This window comes from Sphaerodactylus townsendi, linkage group LG01 (genome assembly GCF_021028975.2).
Source record: "Sphaerodactylus townsendi isolate TG3544 linkage group LG01, MPM_Stown_v2.3, whole genome shotgun sequence".
Taxonomy (NCBI): domain Eukaryota; kingdom Metazoa; phylum Chordata; class Lepidosauria; order Squamata; family Sphaerodactylidae; genus Sphaerodactylus; species Sphaerodactylus townsendi.
Genome location: NC_059425.1, coordinates 25,721,427 through 25,737,139, shown reverse-complemented (window position 1 = coordinate 25,737,139; position 15,713 = coordinate 25,721,427). Strand labels below are relative to the sequence as shown.

The 15,713-nt window shown below is 50.0% G+C and overlaps 2 protein-coding genes across 13 annotated transcripts in view; one reads left to right on the top strand and one right to left on the bottom strand.

Annotated features, from left to right (window-relative positions):
• SIPA1 (signal-induced proliferation-associated 1) overlaps nucleotides 1–12,149 on the top strand; it is a 48,949-nt gene extending 36,800 nt beyond the window's left edge. For 6 of the 12 annotated variants that reach the window (XM_048514536.1, XM_048514572.1, XM_048514529.1 and 3 more), the window contains 5 exons: nucleotides 2,416–2,584; nucleotides 2,732–2,830; nucleotides 3,961–4,039; nucleotides 5,433–5,514; nucleotides 10,540–12,149. In XM_048514536.1, coding sequence (XP_048370493.1) covers nucleotides 2,416–2,584; nucleotides 2,732–2,830; nucleotides 3,961–4,039; nucleotides 5,433–5,514; nucleotides 10,540–10,692 — 582 coding nt within the window. In that variant the 3' untranslated portion in view covers nucleotides 10,693–12,149. The remainder of the gene's footprint in view (nucleotides 1–2,415; nucleotides 2,585–2,731; nucleotides 2,831–3,960; nucleotides 4,040–5,432; nucleotides 5,515–10,539) is intronic. The other 6 variants (XM_048514612.1, XM_048514606.1, XM_048514579.1 and 3 more) reach the window with 5 other exon arrangements.
• Nucleotides 12,150–13,288: 1,139 nt separating this feature from the next.
• LOC125427800 (insulinoma-associated protein 1a-like) lies at nucleotides 13,289–15,153 on the bottom strand. Its single transcript, XM_048487358.1, has one exon. It carries the CDS (start codon nucleotides 14,775–14,777, stop codon nucleotides 13,962–13,964), a length of 816 nt encoding a protein of 271 aa, XP_048343315.1. The 5' UTR covers nucleotides 14,778–15,153; the 3' UTR covers nucleotides 13,289–13,961.
• Between the last annotated feature and the right edge of the window lie 560 nt (nucleotides 15,154–15,713).

Below are 15,713 nucleotides of genomic sequence, written 5' to 3'. Positions count from 1 at the left end.
GAAAGGGTGCAGGGTGAGCTAGCTGATGAAACAGGTGCACAATCTCAAGGTTGGGCTGTTGTGTACCAGATTCGAGCGGCTGAGCCCTCACAAAAGGCATTGTCTGATGCTTTGCATACTTAATTTGGGAGGGGGGAAAGACAGATGTCATATGTCAGGCAAACTCCTTTGATTTCAAAGCCCTTGAATCTTATTCTTGTTCTGCTCCATGAGTTTGGACTGTTTAGGATATCAAGATTATGACTGGTAAGGCATTCAGAAATGGTCCCCCTTTCCAACTATGGCTTGTCTGGCAACGTGTGCCTTTACTGTCTGAAACTGAATTGGTCCTGAGCTGGGGTCAGAACCGGGTATGAGTTCCCAATTGGGTGTGAGTTTCCTGTGGAAAGTTGCCCCTGAAGTCCAAAACAGTCACTTTTGATTTCAAACGAGGAAACTTTGTGGAAAAATGAGAGGACTAGTCAGAAGGCAGTTAAAAGGGAGAATTATACGAGTCAAACCCCTCCAGGATACCTGGAAACTGTTTAAAAGTACACTAACTGAGGCTTAAATTAAATCAGTCTCTCAAGTCACAAAAGTTGCGACCAAGTCTTAAAAGGATGCCTATGTGGTCAACGCTCCAAGTCAAGGAAACCATGAAAGCCAAAAAGCCTTCCTTTTTTAAAAAAATGGACATTTAAAAAAAATGAACAGAAAGTATCACAAGTTCTGGCAAAAAAAAAAAATTAAGCCGTCAAGAAGTGAGCCGACACAGAATTTGAAAATGCGGATGGCTGAGAACATATTTTTATGGGAACAAGGATACCATTCCTATTGGCATTCTGATCTACCATCAGCCAGTGTGACATAGTGGTTAGAGTGTCAGACTGATTATGCATAAGGTGTCTGCAGGGGCGAATGTTGGTTGGGGCAAGGTTTTTGTATTGACGTTTCTCCGAGCCCTGTTTTCACTTTCCGTTCTCTCTGCGGCAAGCGACACCACTTCTAGTGCAGTTTTAATTTCCTTCGCCGCCAGAGTGGGACAAATTTGCCAGGGAGCATAGCTTTGCCCCAGACATCCTCCCTCCACCCACGACCAGCCTACCCTTCCCACTCCTTTCCACAACTGTCCACACCTTCCCCTTTGCCCCCTCCCTTCCATGTTGCCGGCTCCTTCCTGCTTCCTCCTCATCCTGCTGGATCTCTTTTCAGCTGGCTGTTTACTGCCCCTGACCCCCCCCCCTTGTGGTCACTGGGTGGGCAGCCATATCTGTGCCACGAGAGAAGGCCTCTTTCAGCAGCCAGCAAGTGGAAGTAAATAAAAAGAAGCTCAGCCACATGGGCTTAGCCAAAACATACCTTTTAAATTCTCATACCAATATATCAATATTGTGATATAATAATAACCAAGAGCACATGCGCAGCCAACATGCCCATGCACCACAGAAGGGCATCTTAAAACTTCAAGCATTTTTACCATACTAGATTTATCGAAATAATGTCAGCTCTAATACAGGAATATCAAAATATTGAAAAGGAATATTGAAAAACAAGCCTCTGTCCCCTCCCACAGCAGCAGAAGCAGGAAGTTTGTGTGTGTGTGTGGGTGGGTGGAGCGGGACAGAGAGAGAATATCAGTTCTAGGACATAGTCCCCTTCTTCAGCAGAATGTCACCCAGGGAATTGCTTTGCCTCTTTAATGGGGGGGGGGGTATTTTTGGAAAGGGGCTATAATATCGCTATAACTGCAATAACAGCAGTATCGATATAAGAGCAATTTAAAGGGCATTGACAAAGCCAGCAATCTTGCAACTGTGTGTCTTTAAGAGTGAAGTTGGTGGGAGGAGTTAAGACAGCCCGGAACAGCACAGAGGGAAAGAGCTGAGCTAGCAAACTAAATAGTAGGCTGTGGAGTGCCTCCTCATGTGTAAACAGAGAAGCACGAGGAGACCCCCACTACAACCCCACTGTGTAGCAAAGAGCCCCGAGGTAAGAATTTCATGCATAACGGACCTCGGACTAGGATTTAGGAGAGCCAAGTTCAAATCCCCACTCTGCCGTGGAAGTTTGTTGGGTAACCTTTGGCCAGTTGCACATCCTCATCCTAACCTACTTCACAGAGTTGTTGTGAGAAAAAAATGCAGAAGCAGGGAATGTTGTAAGTGAGCCACTTTGGGTCTCCCATTGCGGATGAAAGTGAGATATAAACAAAGTAAATAAATAAATCTGCACAGTGCCTCTCACTCCAATATATCGGTAGACTTAAAAAAAAACAAAAAAAGCCCTTTACTTTTGCCTTCCTATGTTTAGCAAGAAAGACTAGAAAATTGCTCTATTCAACAGAAAAGACAGCTGAGATTCTCTGGATGCTGAATTCAGTATCAGAAAATTTTGCACAGAATTATAGAATGTGCAGAATCCTTTTCTATCTTTCAGGACCATCCTGGAGATCCTGCTGTGAACAAGAAAGTTTCCATTGTGGGTCAAGAGGTCAAAGGTTCCCGGTCTCTGTCCCCTGGGGACAGAGCATCTTCCCCTTCTGAGCCCAGTGAAACTGAGAAGTTCCTGCCACGGACACTGTCTCTCAGGAACTCCATCACCAAAAGTAAGAGCCTCTCCTGCCTGCCACCCCATACACACGCACAAATGCTGACTTTTGGCCTCCCAAAGCAGAGGCACCAATTCAGCTGCCCTTCGCTGGGCTCACTGTTTTCTGGAGGACTGAGGAACTTGTATTCTCCTCTACCTGCAGTCCTTTCTGAAGCTGGTGATTCCCTGGAGGATGAGTGGGAGTCCATTGCTAATTTGGCATCTGCTTGCAACAGCATCTTGGAAGCCCTCTCCAGGGAAGGTGAGTGTGAGGGGCAGAGGCTGACCGGCCCCCTCCCTGCTGAGATTTTGGGATCTGGAGTGAGGCTTCCGTATGGCAGGGGGTGATGGTCTGATCAAGGAGCGAGCAAGAGAGAGTGCAGACGAAATTGAGGACTATGGAAAATGGCAAGCAGGAGACTCCTGAGAATTTCTGAAGGATCCAGAAGAGCAGTGGTGTAGCGCTAATGGGAACATGGGGTTATCCCATGTCCCCGGGCGCATGCCACCGAACCCCAAACCCCTCCCAGCCTCTCTGCAGGCCATCTCTTGCCTTCCCCTGGCCCTGGGGAGGGCAAAAGCCGGCCTGCAGGGGGGCAGGGCTCGGCAGCGGGCACCGCAGCGCAGGCAAGCTCAGGAGCCAGCCTGTCGCTGTGGCGCCCATCTGAGCAGCCCCCCCAAGCCCTGCCCTCTCTGCTGGCTCCCATAAGTGGGGCACGGGGGGAGGGCACGGGGAGGCAGTCATGCCCCCGGGCGCCGTTTAGTCCTAGTACGCCACTGCAGAAGAGGTGTTTTTAGCCACAAGCATCTCAGAAGACCTTTTTGGGGAGCAAGTTGGGACCTGGAAGGGCTATTTTGGCTGGGCAGGGATAGTCTCCTGCTGTTAGACCTGAAGGATCCTGGTTCTAGTCCCAAAGAGCCAACCTCTGACAGTGAAGGAATGATAGATCCCGATAGATGCTGTGGTGTGAGCCAGCCCAGATGCCATGCCTTTTGCTGGAGGAGCTGAAGAGGGAAGGGAACGTGCTTTGGCGTTCCTGACCCAAAGCACAACATGATCCAATCAATGCCCCCCAAGTCCCATTATCAAGACATGAAGCGAGGGTCCCTCTGCTCTGGAGGATTTGCTGTATCCAGTATTTTGAGAGTTCTGCTCCCAGCTGGAACGTATCCATCTAGCAGTGCTGGGCTGATAGGTCTGCCTTTCTCTGCATGTTTGTCTAATGCTTCATTGAAACTATCCGTCATGGTGCTGGTCCCCACTGGCGTTCTATGGCAGTGAGTTCCATAAGACAAGAATGCGGAACCCGAGAGAGTGCATGTTGGGAGGAGCTCTTCCTTTTTTTTGCTGGCCTGGGTCTCTGATCTTGTGACTCTTTTCCTGCCTCCCAGGACAACACGTACTGGAGAGCAGGGAATCTTTGTGCACGGCCGTCCAGAGGGGCACCGCTCAGCAGCAACCCACTGAGGAGTAAGAAGGGGCTGCATGTGTGTCTGTCTATTCGAGCATGCTTAGAAGAAGCAAGTGGCTTGGGGAGATCTCCTCCACCCTTCGCCCCTCCCCCCCGCCCCATCTGTCACTTCCTTCCCGTCCCCAGGGCCATACCTTTTATAATGCCTGTTCTCCCTTTGACCTCTCTGCAAGGAATTCTGTATGGAGACATCTAGTGGCCAAATAGTGCACTGTTATATTTTCTGTACTGAATGTTTTTGGTTTGACCCTCCGTGCCTTCTTTCCCAGCTGCTGTTGCTAGTTGCTCCTTTTCCCAGTTTTCTATACCTATAGAGAGGCATCCTCCTCTTAATTTTTGTGGGTGGTTATTTGAGGGGCAGGTTGATGTAATTGTGCCCACAGGCAGCTTCTATGCACTCAGCCAACGGTAATTTTACTAGACACAAAATGGGGTTTTTTTTGGGGGGGTAGGGGTGGAAAGTTCCTTGCAGCATCTCTGTTAGACTGCAAAGGTGGTCCAGAAATGAATTTTAAAATTATTTGTCTAGCTGTTGTAGGTTTTCCAGGCTGTATTGCCTAGTTTTTGCTCCTAACATTTTGCCCACATCTATGACTGGCATCTTCAGAGGTATGTAACGGTAAGATGAATTTCTCTCTGTGACACAGTGTGGAGTGATTGTGTGGTGGGGCATATGTTGATGTGCCTCTGAAGATGCCTGTCATAGATGCCATGATATACCTCTGAAGATGGCAGCCATAGATTCAGGCAAAACTTTGAGAGCAAAACTACTAGACCACAGCCCAGAAATTCCTCAACAATCAGTTGATTCTGGCTGTGAAAGTTTTCAACAATGCAGATTAACGTATTGTCGAAGGTTTTCACGGCTGGAATCACCAGGGTGTTGTGGGTTTTCTGGATTGTATGGCCGTGTTCCAGTAGCATTTTCTTCTGACATTTCGCCTGCATCTGTGGATGGCATCTTCAGAGGATCCTCTGAAGATGCCAGCCACAGATGCAGGCAAAACATCAGGAGAAAATGCTACTGGAACATGGCCATACAACCTGGAAAACTCACTACACCCCAGTTATATGTTTGTTTGTGGGGCTTGCTGTATACATAGACATGTACACTAATTAAATGCAATCGAGGAATGTTGAGAGAGGTCTGAAATTTTAGAAAAAGCAGGAACAGGATAGTGGCCAGAAAAAGGGGGACTGTGATGTGAAGACTACAAACTAAAAGGGGCCAAGATAAGCCTTCTTGCTGCGTAAGGAAGCGTGCAGAGAGGAAGGAGAAGAGAAATTTCCCAGAGCAGTTCTGTCTACCATGTGTGTTTACTGACAACACATTAACTGGCTGCCGATGTCTTCATTCCCTCTCCTTCCCAAATTCCCTTCCACCCTGCCCAGTACGCAGCAGGCTATCAGCCTCGCTGACAAGGTCCTGCATTTGGAATCCACGCTCAAGAAACTGCAGGAAGATCTTCAGAGGGTAAGATGGAAAAACAGAGGCAGGAAACTGGGGGCGGAAAGGGGAATGCATGGCCTGCCAGATCAAAGATCCATTTCCTTGAAGGAAGGAATCCCCAATGGATGCTGTGTTTGAAACAAGGATGGTCAGAGCGTGCTTTTGTGGGGAGGGGACGGTGCTTATTCTCAAGCGAGGGAACTTTTTTCAAAGTAAATTTTGGAACCAGCCATGTTCGAGTGGAGCAGAAGCACTGGACCATCTCAAAAATGAAAGACTTGCTAACCCTATACACTCCAGCTAGGAATTCATGTATGCCCTTAGCAGAACCCTTCTCTGCCAGCCTCAGAGTTGATTCAAATGCCACTGCATGTTGCAAAGGGTGCTGAAGATGATTCTGTGCAAACTTGGGATGCTGCTTCATATTCTGTCAAGTTCATAGAACTCAGTGGTCTGCAGCTCATGGGCTGGGACCCTTAGATGGGCGATGATGTGCCACCTGATGGATCCCAAGCCCTTATAGAGCCACCATCTTCTTTGCGGCTGTTTGTGGCTGGTTGAAAGGACCTGTTCTCTAGTGCCCATGCCCAGAGGAACTATGGTGGATTCTGCACAGACCAAATATAATGTCTATAGGACTTTATAAAAACCGGTTTTTTGGTGGGCGGGACTTCACACAGGTCCTGTTCCCATTTTATTCCCCTCAACCTGGGATTTTTGAAAATCACTAAATCAGCAATCCTTTTGCACAATCCCGGGTTGGAGGCACTCCCATGCGAACACAACAGGCAGGAGACCCTGTATTTCCCTTCCTTCCACCGGCTCACTTTAGGTTCCATCCCATCCACTTGTCAGTGAGAATCCACCTGCCCACGATTCTGCTTAAGTGGCCCAGCACATTTTGGAAAGATTCTCTGAATGCCTGACAGTGTACAAAGCCCCCCAAGTACTGGTTGTTGTGGGCTTTCCGGGCTGGGTGGCTGTGGTCTGGTAGATCTTGTTCCTAACGTTTTGCCTGCATCTGTGGCTGGCGTCTTCAGAGGTGTATCACAGAGAGAGGTCTCCTATGACTTCCCTCCATGATACACCTCTGAAGATGCCTGCCACAGATGCAGGCGAAACGTTAGGAACAAGATCTACCAGACCACGGCCACACAGCCCGGAAAGCCCACAACAACCAGTTGAGTCCGGCCGTGAAAGCCTTCGACAATACCCCCCAAGTGTGTCTTCCCCCGTGGCAGCAAGTATGAGCGCCATATCAATCTACAGCAACACATTAATTATTGCCCAGCCATTGCAAAGAGGTCCCTTTTTCCTTTAAAAAAAAATGTTGTGTTAAACATGCGCAGCTACGCAGGTGCAGCTGATCGGATTGTGGGACAATTGGCATGGCTGCAGGGGTTCCCTTCTGTATGCCTTTGCAGTTATGCATGTGTTAAAGAATTTTTTTTTAAAGAGAAGTGTTTTCATGCGAATTGTTACCATGCCTAAATGGGTAAAGGGCACACATACAAATGGAAAAAAATGAAAGCGGGTTCCTTTGCATAGGTGTCAAACTCGCGGCCCTCCAGATGTTATGGACTACAGTTCCCATCATCCCCTGCCATCGTCATGCTGGCAGGGGGTGATGGGAACTGTAGTCCATAACATCTGGAGGGGCACGAGTTTGACACCTGTGCTTTTTAAACAACCCATTATACATAAGTTGTATGGAATTTGCCACTGTTTCCCGAATCTCTTGGGACACAAATGGGGAGAGGAACCACAGGATGGTGAGGCAAGGTCATTCAGAAGTGAAGAGGATTTCTCTTCAGACTGTGGCCTTTGGCTTGTTCCTAAGGAGGGTATGTTTTCTTCCCTTGGCTCTCTTGGTTTGCTGCCCACAGTACTGGTGAGGTCCTAACTCTAGCTCCCGTCTTCCTGCCTTGTGACTTGTGATGTCATACGCTCATAGTTAACATGAGTTCTGTTCTGGGGCCTGCGGGTTAAAAGTGGATTCCAGCTCTGGAAAAGTCAAAGACCACACATCTATTTATTTATTTAGCTGTGTTTCTAATCTGCTTTTCTTCCCCATGAAACCCAAAGCTGCTAACAAGATTATTCTGCATTTTATGCTCACAGCAATAAACTTGTAAGGTACTTTAAGCTGGGAGTGTGTGAATGGCCCAAGGTTATCCAAGCAAGCTTCTGCGACAGAACAGGGATTTGATTCTGGCTGTCCATGATCCTAGTTTGATACTTTAACCGCTATGCTACACTGACTCTCATTCTCAATATAATCTCTTCTGAGTGGCAGCAATTCTCTCATCTAAAATCTTTTAATTAGAGAGGCCAAGGATCACACCTTGTTTCAAATCAAAGAAACTTTTAATTGGCATTAAAAATACAGGGTCGAAAACAAACAAACAGTGCAAAAATCTGAAATACAGGATCACACCCAGTGGTGGGATTCAGCCGGTTCGCACCACTTCGGCAGAAACGGCTGTTAAAATGGTGCCTGTAAACAACCGGTTGTTACATTATTTGAATCCCACCACTGATCACACCTGCATGCAAAGCTTGTGTTCTGCTCTTGAGCCTTGATCTTCCCTCCAGTACATGGCCTTTGTGATGCTGTGTAGCATCTGGAATTTACTTCCCCCATGGGTTGAGTTAGGGCAGTCTCCTCTCTGGCAGCCATTAATTTGCATGAAAATGTTGTGCAGACTCTCCATAAAATGGCTGTGTCCATGTGACAGGCAGCTCATGTATATTATGGGTTCCACCTATGTAATGTTGCTGTATCAAAGTGTTTTCCAGTCTCGGGGGCTTAATGTTGATCATTCTGGGCCAGCATGTTATAGTGGTTAAGAGCAGTGGAGTCTAATCTGGAGAACCTGGTTTGATTCCCTCCCCACTCCTCCATATGAGTGGTGAATTCTCTGGTGAACTGGATTTATTTGCCCGCTCCTTCACGTGAAGCCTGTTGGGTGACCTTGGGCTAGTCACAGTTCTCTCAGAACTCCCCCAGCCCCACCTACCTCCCAAGATATCTGTTGTGGAGAGAGGAAGGGAAGGAATTGGTAAGCCTCTTTGAGACTCCTTGCGGTAGAGAAAAGCAGGGTATAAATCTGCTGCTACTCTTCTTCTCTTCCTCCTCAGTGTATCCTGTTTGTAAAAAGGGTATGTTAGGCCACCTCAGAAGACCATTAGGACCATATGAGAGAATGGTATTCCAGTTTTCCATCTCTTAGAAGCTTCTAAAATTATAAAAATGCAGTAACGGCCGACAAGAAAATTATTGAACAATAAAACAAACTAAGCAGTTCACAATGCTGTATAAAACACTTAGCAGTTGGAACTCCAACTGTATTTTTCATGAGAGGTGTGCAGAGGCACAGGGAGGCAAAATGGCGCCCGGGACAACACCTGCCCTGTAGGTCCCCCCGCACGCCACTTACCTCAGCCAGGCCAGGAGCCTTCTGCCCCTGGAGGCTGGGACAGGAAGGCCAGGGCCGCCAGACTCTTGCAGCTCGCCAACTTTGGGCCTGCTGAGCGCCATGTTGCAGGAGAGGCTGGGCGCAAGGACCTGATTGGTGCCCGGCGCACCCCCCCCCCCCACGTGACTGGATGGTGTGCGCCAGGGGACATGTGACACCACATGTCCCCGTGAGCGCTTCACCCCTGGCAAATGTGTGTTAGGGATGGTTGTTTTGTGAGCAACTCTTCAGAAAGCAGCCACAGGTATGTGAGAAAAGAGTGTAATGACTGAGGTGGTGTGGTAATAGTATATTTTGGAATCTTGTTTTATATCTGCAGTGATGAAGCCTTGGTTACTGGCTGGCTGAGCTGCTGTGGTGGCTCAGAGTGTTCAGTTGCCCACGGAACACAAGTCATTTCCAGTCCATTTTCTGTGAAGGAAGTTGTCATTTTGGCTGGGGTTATGTCCTTGCACAGAAGGGAGGACTGGGAAATGGCCCCAGGAGGTAGGAAATCTATGGGGAAAAAAGAGCTCAAGGACCAGGGAACTGAAGGACGGGTGCAGAACAGTCATTGGACTGAGGATAAAAGTCATCTAAGACCTGTTCTGCATATGCCACTTATGACATTTTCAGGCTCGAAATAAAACGCTTCCTCTGTGGAGTTCCACATTGTTTTCCTCCAATTGGTTTTGGAAGCATTTCCAAAAACATTTTCGCAACTGGGGGTTGACAATCTTAGATTGAAGCAAAGGAGAAAGCAGGACTGAGGCAAATTTACATGGGGCCCCAAAGGGCGGGTGGGCCAGTCTGTGAGAGGAAGCTGAGAGTTGCTGAGTCCAGGCCTTGAATAAGGACTTTGCCCATTTTGACTTCTTCCATCATTGCCAAGAGGATCTGCCAACCCCGTCAGGAGAAATTTCAAAAAGTTACGGGGCAGGGACAGGAGGGGTGAATGTCCCTCTTGTTTCCATTGGCCAACTGTCCTTAGGCTGCAAATCTTCTGGCTCTGTTCACATTGTTAGCCAGACGTGGGTTTGCTTTTGTATAACAGGAAAAGAATGGTAGCTTCTTCCAGAGGCAGAATAAGAAAAAAAAAGATATAATTTGAAAGCATTTTAAATATGGAAGGGGCCCTCTGCCCTATTAAAGGGTAGGTTTAGTAACCTAGAAAAATCTGCAAGGTTATGCAGCTGCAAATCCAATGGGGTTGAAACCCTGGCCCACCAACTTCTGCACTGCGCCAGATTTGTTCAGATCCAAATATATCAATTTATATCCTCTTTTCCAATCTGGGCTACCAGATCTGATTAGGTTATCCTTATTGCTGAATAACTCTGACCCTGGTTTTTGTGAAGAGGTCGCCAATTTTATTATGGATAGCTGAGAGTATCTAATAGTATGTATCTGTTATGGTCCTTTTGGGGCTTTTTTGCTTTTATTACCGATGTATTAATTTTGCTTTCTGATTATGCCAATAAAGGCTAATGCGTGTATGTAATATGGAAGGGGAAGCAGGGAGGAAACTACAAACCCGCTCTTTCCAACCCCACAATCACGTCTCTGTCTTTGCTCTCCTTCCCCACTCCAGGAGAAGGCCGAAAAGGCGGCATTGCAGGCAGAAGTGCAGAGCCTACAAGAGAACACGCAGCGCCTGAAACAGGCGTCGGAGACTGCGGCGGCTCAGCTCAGCCAAGTTACGCAGATGCTGGGGGGGCCTCCGACACCCCCACACTGTCCCTGAGGCATCAAGACCACCCTCACACCTTTTGTCCCTAGAAGGGGGGCATGTACCTGCCACTCTCTCTCCCTGTATGTACTTGAGGCACAACAGAGACGGCCGGTTTGTGTGATAACTGGCTCCCAAATCTCCCTCCTCCCCAATCTTCAAGACCCTCGTTGCATTGGCTCGCGATCTGTGTCCAGGAGATGGGCTGCCAAGCTGTACTCACCACTGATTTGGAGGCACTGCACATTTTAGGAAGCGGGCCCCCCCAGAAAAACTGGCTCCGCCCAGTAAGACTGCCCCCACTGCCAGCACTGCATAGTGATTAAGAGCAGTGGGCTGTAATCTGGAGAACAGGGCTTGACTCCCCACTCCTCCACGTGACTGGCAGACTCTAATCTGGTGAACCAGGTTTGTTTCCGCACTCCTCCACATGAAGCCTGCTGGGTGACCTTGGGCCAGTCACAGTTCTCAGAGAACTCTCTCAGCCTCACACGGGGTCTGCTGTGGAGAGAGGGAGGGGAGGCGATTGGTAGCCACATGGAGATTCCTTACGGTAGAGAAAAGGGGGATATAAAAACCGACCCTTCTACTTAAGGAGCAGCCACTCGCCTCCCCGTTGATTTGAGCACCAGCCGGTCATCTTAATATTAAGCTGTGCGTCCTGCTGACCAGTGACGGGTTCTGTCTTCAGACCCAGGACCGCTCACTGACCATAACCACTAACCCCTATGGAAAAGCCACACCTGTGGGTCCATTGGAGGATAATTCATCAGGCAATAACTGCAGACCACCCCTGGGGGGTAGGGGAGAGCGTACCAGACATGTGTTGATTTACCTTCTGTCCAGAGGGTTGAACAAGCCTTGAGATTCTCTTGCTGCTTCCTCTCCCGCCTCCATCCTACTCCCAAATCCCAGCACTGATTCAGGCTGCTTAGGGTCCCACCTCTAGGATGATTTGGGGATGGGGCACCAGCCAGCACTTAACTAACTGTGAAATTACTGAAAGCTGTAACACATCCCCCTCCTCGGCCCTTATTTCTGCCTCTTCTCAGCTCCCTGCATACCCACAGACTCTTCCTGGGATCGGGGCAGACAACCCAACCGGCAGTTTGTCTCCCCCCAGTGGTGCTATCCATTACTAATTTTCCATGTCTGCTCCCCACCCTCCATCCTCTGAGCCGGGCCTTGCCCCGCGTGTGGATGCAGGAAGGCTTTGGGGAGCAACCCCCTCTTCACCCTCGTTCAGTCACGGTCTTTGTGTGTTGTGTAAATTCTTGCCTTCCAGAGAGGATGTCTGTCTTGTCTGTCTCTCTGTTTGTCGTTCTTCTAGAGAGACCAGGACGAAGGGTGGGGTGGGGAATGAGAATCAGTTGTCCGTCCATCTCCCTCTCCCCAGCCTCCCGTCTGTATTAGAACTGAATGTACAGATTGCGGCACCCCTACTTGTGCAATAAAGACATGGTCTGCATCTATGCCGTGGGCCCTTCTGTCGTCTTTGGGGAAACTGAGGCCTGGGAAAGGGAGGGGAAACACGAAACCCAACTCTGGCAGCACCTGAAAGGCTAAAAACATGGGTTCCATTATGCAGTTTAGTTTAGGGCAGCCTTGAGTGGAACAGAAGGGCAACCCTCCACCAGCAAAAGAAATCATCCCTCCCACCACTTTTCTTTTTCCTAGTGCGATTCTGGTTCTTCTGAAAATTCCCGGTGGGATTCCAAGGGCCTCGTTTCCGGACAATGGGCGGAAGCAGTTTCCAGGCTCGCCCGGACTTGTTCTTGCGAGAGTTGTATTTAGTGGTTTGTTCCTTCCACGCGGGCTATATAATTAAGAGGGCTAAATCTCAGGTCTTGTGGAGGAGATTTTGTAATCAGTATAATGGAACCCATGTGAATCTCTTTCTCATTGGCCCTTCCCATCTTTCCCTCCCAGCTTCGGCCTTTCTTTCAGCCTCCACCCATATCCTCTACAGCTCCCTGCTTCTCAGCGTGCTCTGTCCCTTTTCTTTCAACTACCCACCCTGCTTTCACTCACATACTTCCTGGGGCTATTCTCTGCTTGGCTTTGGCCACCTGGTCTACCCAGCAGTGCTCTCTCTGCATGCCAAAAGCACACCAGTGTTTCTATTCTTCCAAGTTCCATGAAGTCTGCCCACCCACCCCCACCCCCACCCCCCCTGCCGCCGGGTTCAAAATGCCCCTTTCCCCTTAGAGGCTGTGCTGTTTGTCAGCATTCTGCTGTTGACAGTTTCCTATGAGAAATCAAATGAAAAAAGGAGTCCCAGGGCATCCTACGGACTAATAACACTTATTGCAACATCAGCTTGTGTGAGCCAGAGCTCCCTTCGTCAGATGCGTTGAGGCCAGTGTATTTATATTAATTGGAATATTTATGAACATTCTATGTCATCCCAGCAGCTCACTTGTAGGAGGGGTTGGGGGCTGCATATGGCAAACCTATGGGCTGCCGCTGCTGCATTCAAACAAGTTTAGCGCATCAAGATGCTGCTGTTTTCAGCCGGGTGGGAGCTGTTTAGTTCTTCTTTAATACAGCACCGCTCATCCTGCAGCACAAACTCTTTTTTGCACATGTGTATAGAAAAGACACAAGACTGTTTTTTTTAAATACTCAGTTTACTATCAAACAAATACAAGCCCCAGTCCCATCTGTCAACATCTTGCATTAATAACCCCCTTTCTGCTCCCCACCTGCCACAAAAGAAACCTTAGCAACTGCAAAGTCCACAGCTTTTGACACTCACAAGTTTCTCGCATCCAAGGGTTTGGACTTCTCTCCAGTCCAGGTATGGGATGGAAGGGGATGTACATGCCCGGAACCTCCTTTTTTACCCCATGAGCACAGCACAGTTTCATTTGTGAGCCTTCGGAGTCAAGATTGTGTCTGACCACAGCTTGATCTCCAACCAAGATTGTGTCTGACCCCAACCTCGCAGGATCTGCACAAAGCTCTGTTGCGGAAATGCACAAGGAGTGAATTGCTGTCAGCCTCATTGCAAAATGGGCCCAGCTGTTGGACAGTTAAAGGGCTTTGCCACAAGTCACACAAATCATTTCCAGCCTTTGGTGATGGAGAGGAAAGGCCGGTGGGGGAATTGGGGTGTGTGGCTCAACCCGCCTCCCCTGTGAGGGGCAGAAAAGAAGCTGTGGCAGAGAAACCTTTCTTGGTGTGGCAAACGCCTTCTCTGCATCCACCGGAGCACCCTTCCTTTTACCTGCGTCTGTGTGTGGTGGGGTGACCTGGTCCAGATGCTGGGAGGAGCGGGATTTCTAAAATGGCTTCTTTGGACAGGAAGCACACGGCGGAGTGAGATTGCCGTGGAGCCGCTGGCTCTCAGACAGCACCGGCCCGGTGGTGACCGTGTGCAGAGCCAGATGCTTGCAGAGGTAAGCCCGGCGCCGAAACCGCTTGGGGCAATGAGAGCATCGGTAGCTGCCCTCCACGGTGCCTGGGTGTGGCGCGCCGGCACTGTTGGTTGCCTCAGGGCTCTCGTTCTCCTTGGTCCCCCCGACATGCCCGCCACCTCGGGGTTTGTGCCAGCGACGATGGGAAGCCAGGTTGGCGGGACAGCTGAAGGTCTTGCTACATTCGTGGCAGCGGTACTCGACCCGGGCGATGCGGGAGCAGCAGTGTTGGGCCAGGGCGAGCGGGCCCGGGTAGGACTCTTGGCACAGCTGGCAGACAAAGGCCCCCAGCAAGACCACCGCATCTGGGGAGCCCTCCTTCGGCCCCAGACCAGCTCTCTTCGGCGGGGGGTTGGCTTGCTTTGCCACGGCACAGGCTGAACCTGAACCAGGAGACTGGGAAGCGCACACTGGAGCAGATTCACCTGGTGCCGGCGATACAGAGTTCAGGCCCCGGTCAAGGCAACTGGCCAGCAGAGCTGTGCTTACCAAGCGCAGGGGGCTCTGGGATGGGGGGTGGGATTCCGGCAGCCCCCCCACTCTGGGCAGTTTCCTTTGGGGCAAAGGTAGGACCACTCCACTGGAGAGGGGCACGGTCAGCGGGTCATCCTGCACTGTTCTGATCCGGTAAGAGACAGGAGGCTCTCGGCGTGTCCTCTTCACCAGGAACCCACGGGGCATTTTGCAGGGGCCTTGGCGTTCCCGAGATCAGGACTTGCTGGACCGGCTGGAGTTAGCGATGAACCTTGATATCCCAGTCAGGGCTTTGAGCTTCGCAGGTTCTTGCTGCCAAGTTAGCACTCAGCCCCGGCACGCTTCTTTCTGTTTCCAAACTCTGCTGGATGCTCGGGGGTTCTTTCCTCCCTGGTTTTTGGCCTCAGAAATGCTTCCAAAGGCAGTGCAGGGCCTCTGTCTCGGTTTGCCCAGCGCGCTCAAGCCTGGGTCTGATCAGACTTTCCACAGCTGCCGCTGGTGCGTCTCTGCCTGCCCTGGCTTCAATGGGGAGCCAGCTGGCCTCTTTGGGCCGGCTGCCCCCTATATAAAGGCCCCGGCTCCTATTGTGCGGGCTGGAGGCTGCAGATGGCTGGTGTAGGGCAGCCAATGGGCGTTGGGCTGATTGCGTGGCTGAGGGTCCCGTGGGGGAGAGGCGGCAGATGGGAGCTCCGGCCCTGGCGCGTGGGCCCTGCCATTATGCAGATTGGGGGCAAGGGGTGGCACACGACCGCCGCCACAAAAGTGGGGGTGGGCTGTGCGCTGATACCCCAGGGAGACTCTCAGCATCAATGGACCAGGCAGGGGGGGAAGGGGAGGGGAGAGCTGGTGGGAGCTTAACCCTTTGCACGCCGAGGAGCGAGCAAAGAGAAGCACAGTGCAGACTGGTCCTGGCGAAGCTGGCATTTCCCAGTTTAAGGAGGAAAATTAGGTTTAGGCACAATATTTCTTTTCCAGTAAGTGTTGATTCCTTTTGCCGAAGGTCTCGCCTGCTTCATCACACCAGCTTGGGAACTGTAAGCCATTCCAACAATCAAACCAAGAGGTGAAATACCAATTACAAACGCCACCCTGATCACTGAGAGGTATTTTATCTGACTGTCTAGTTTTATTAAAAAGTGTGTG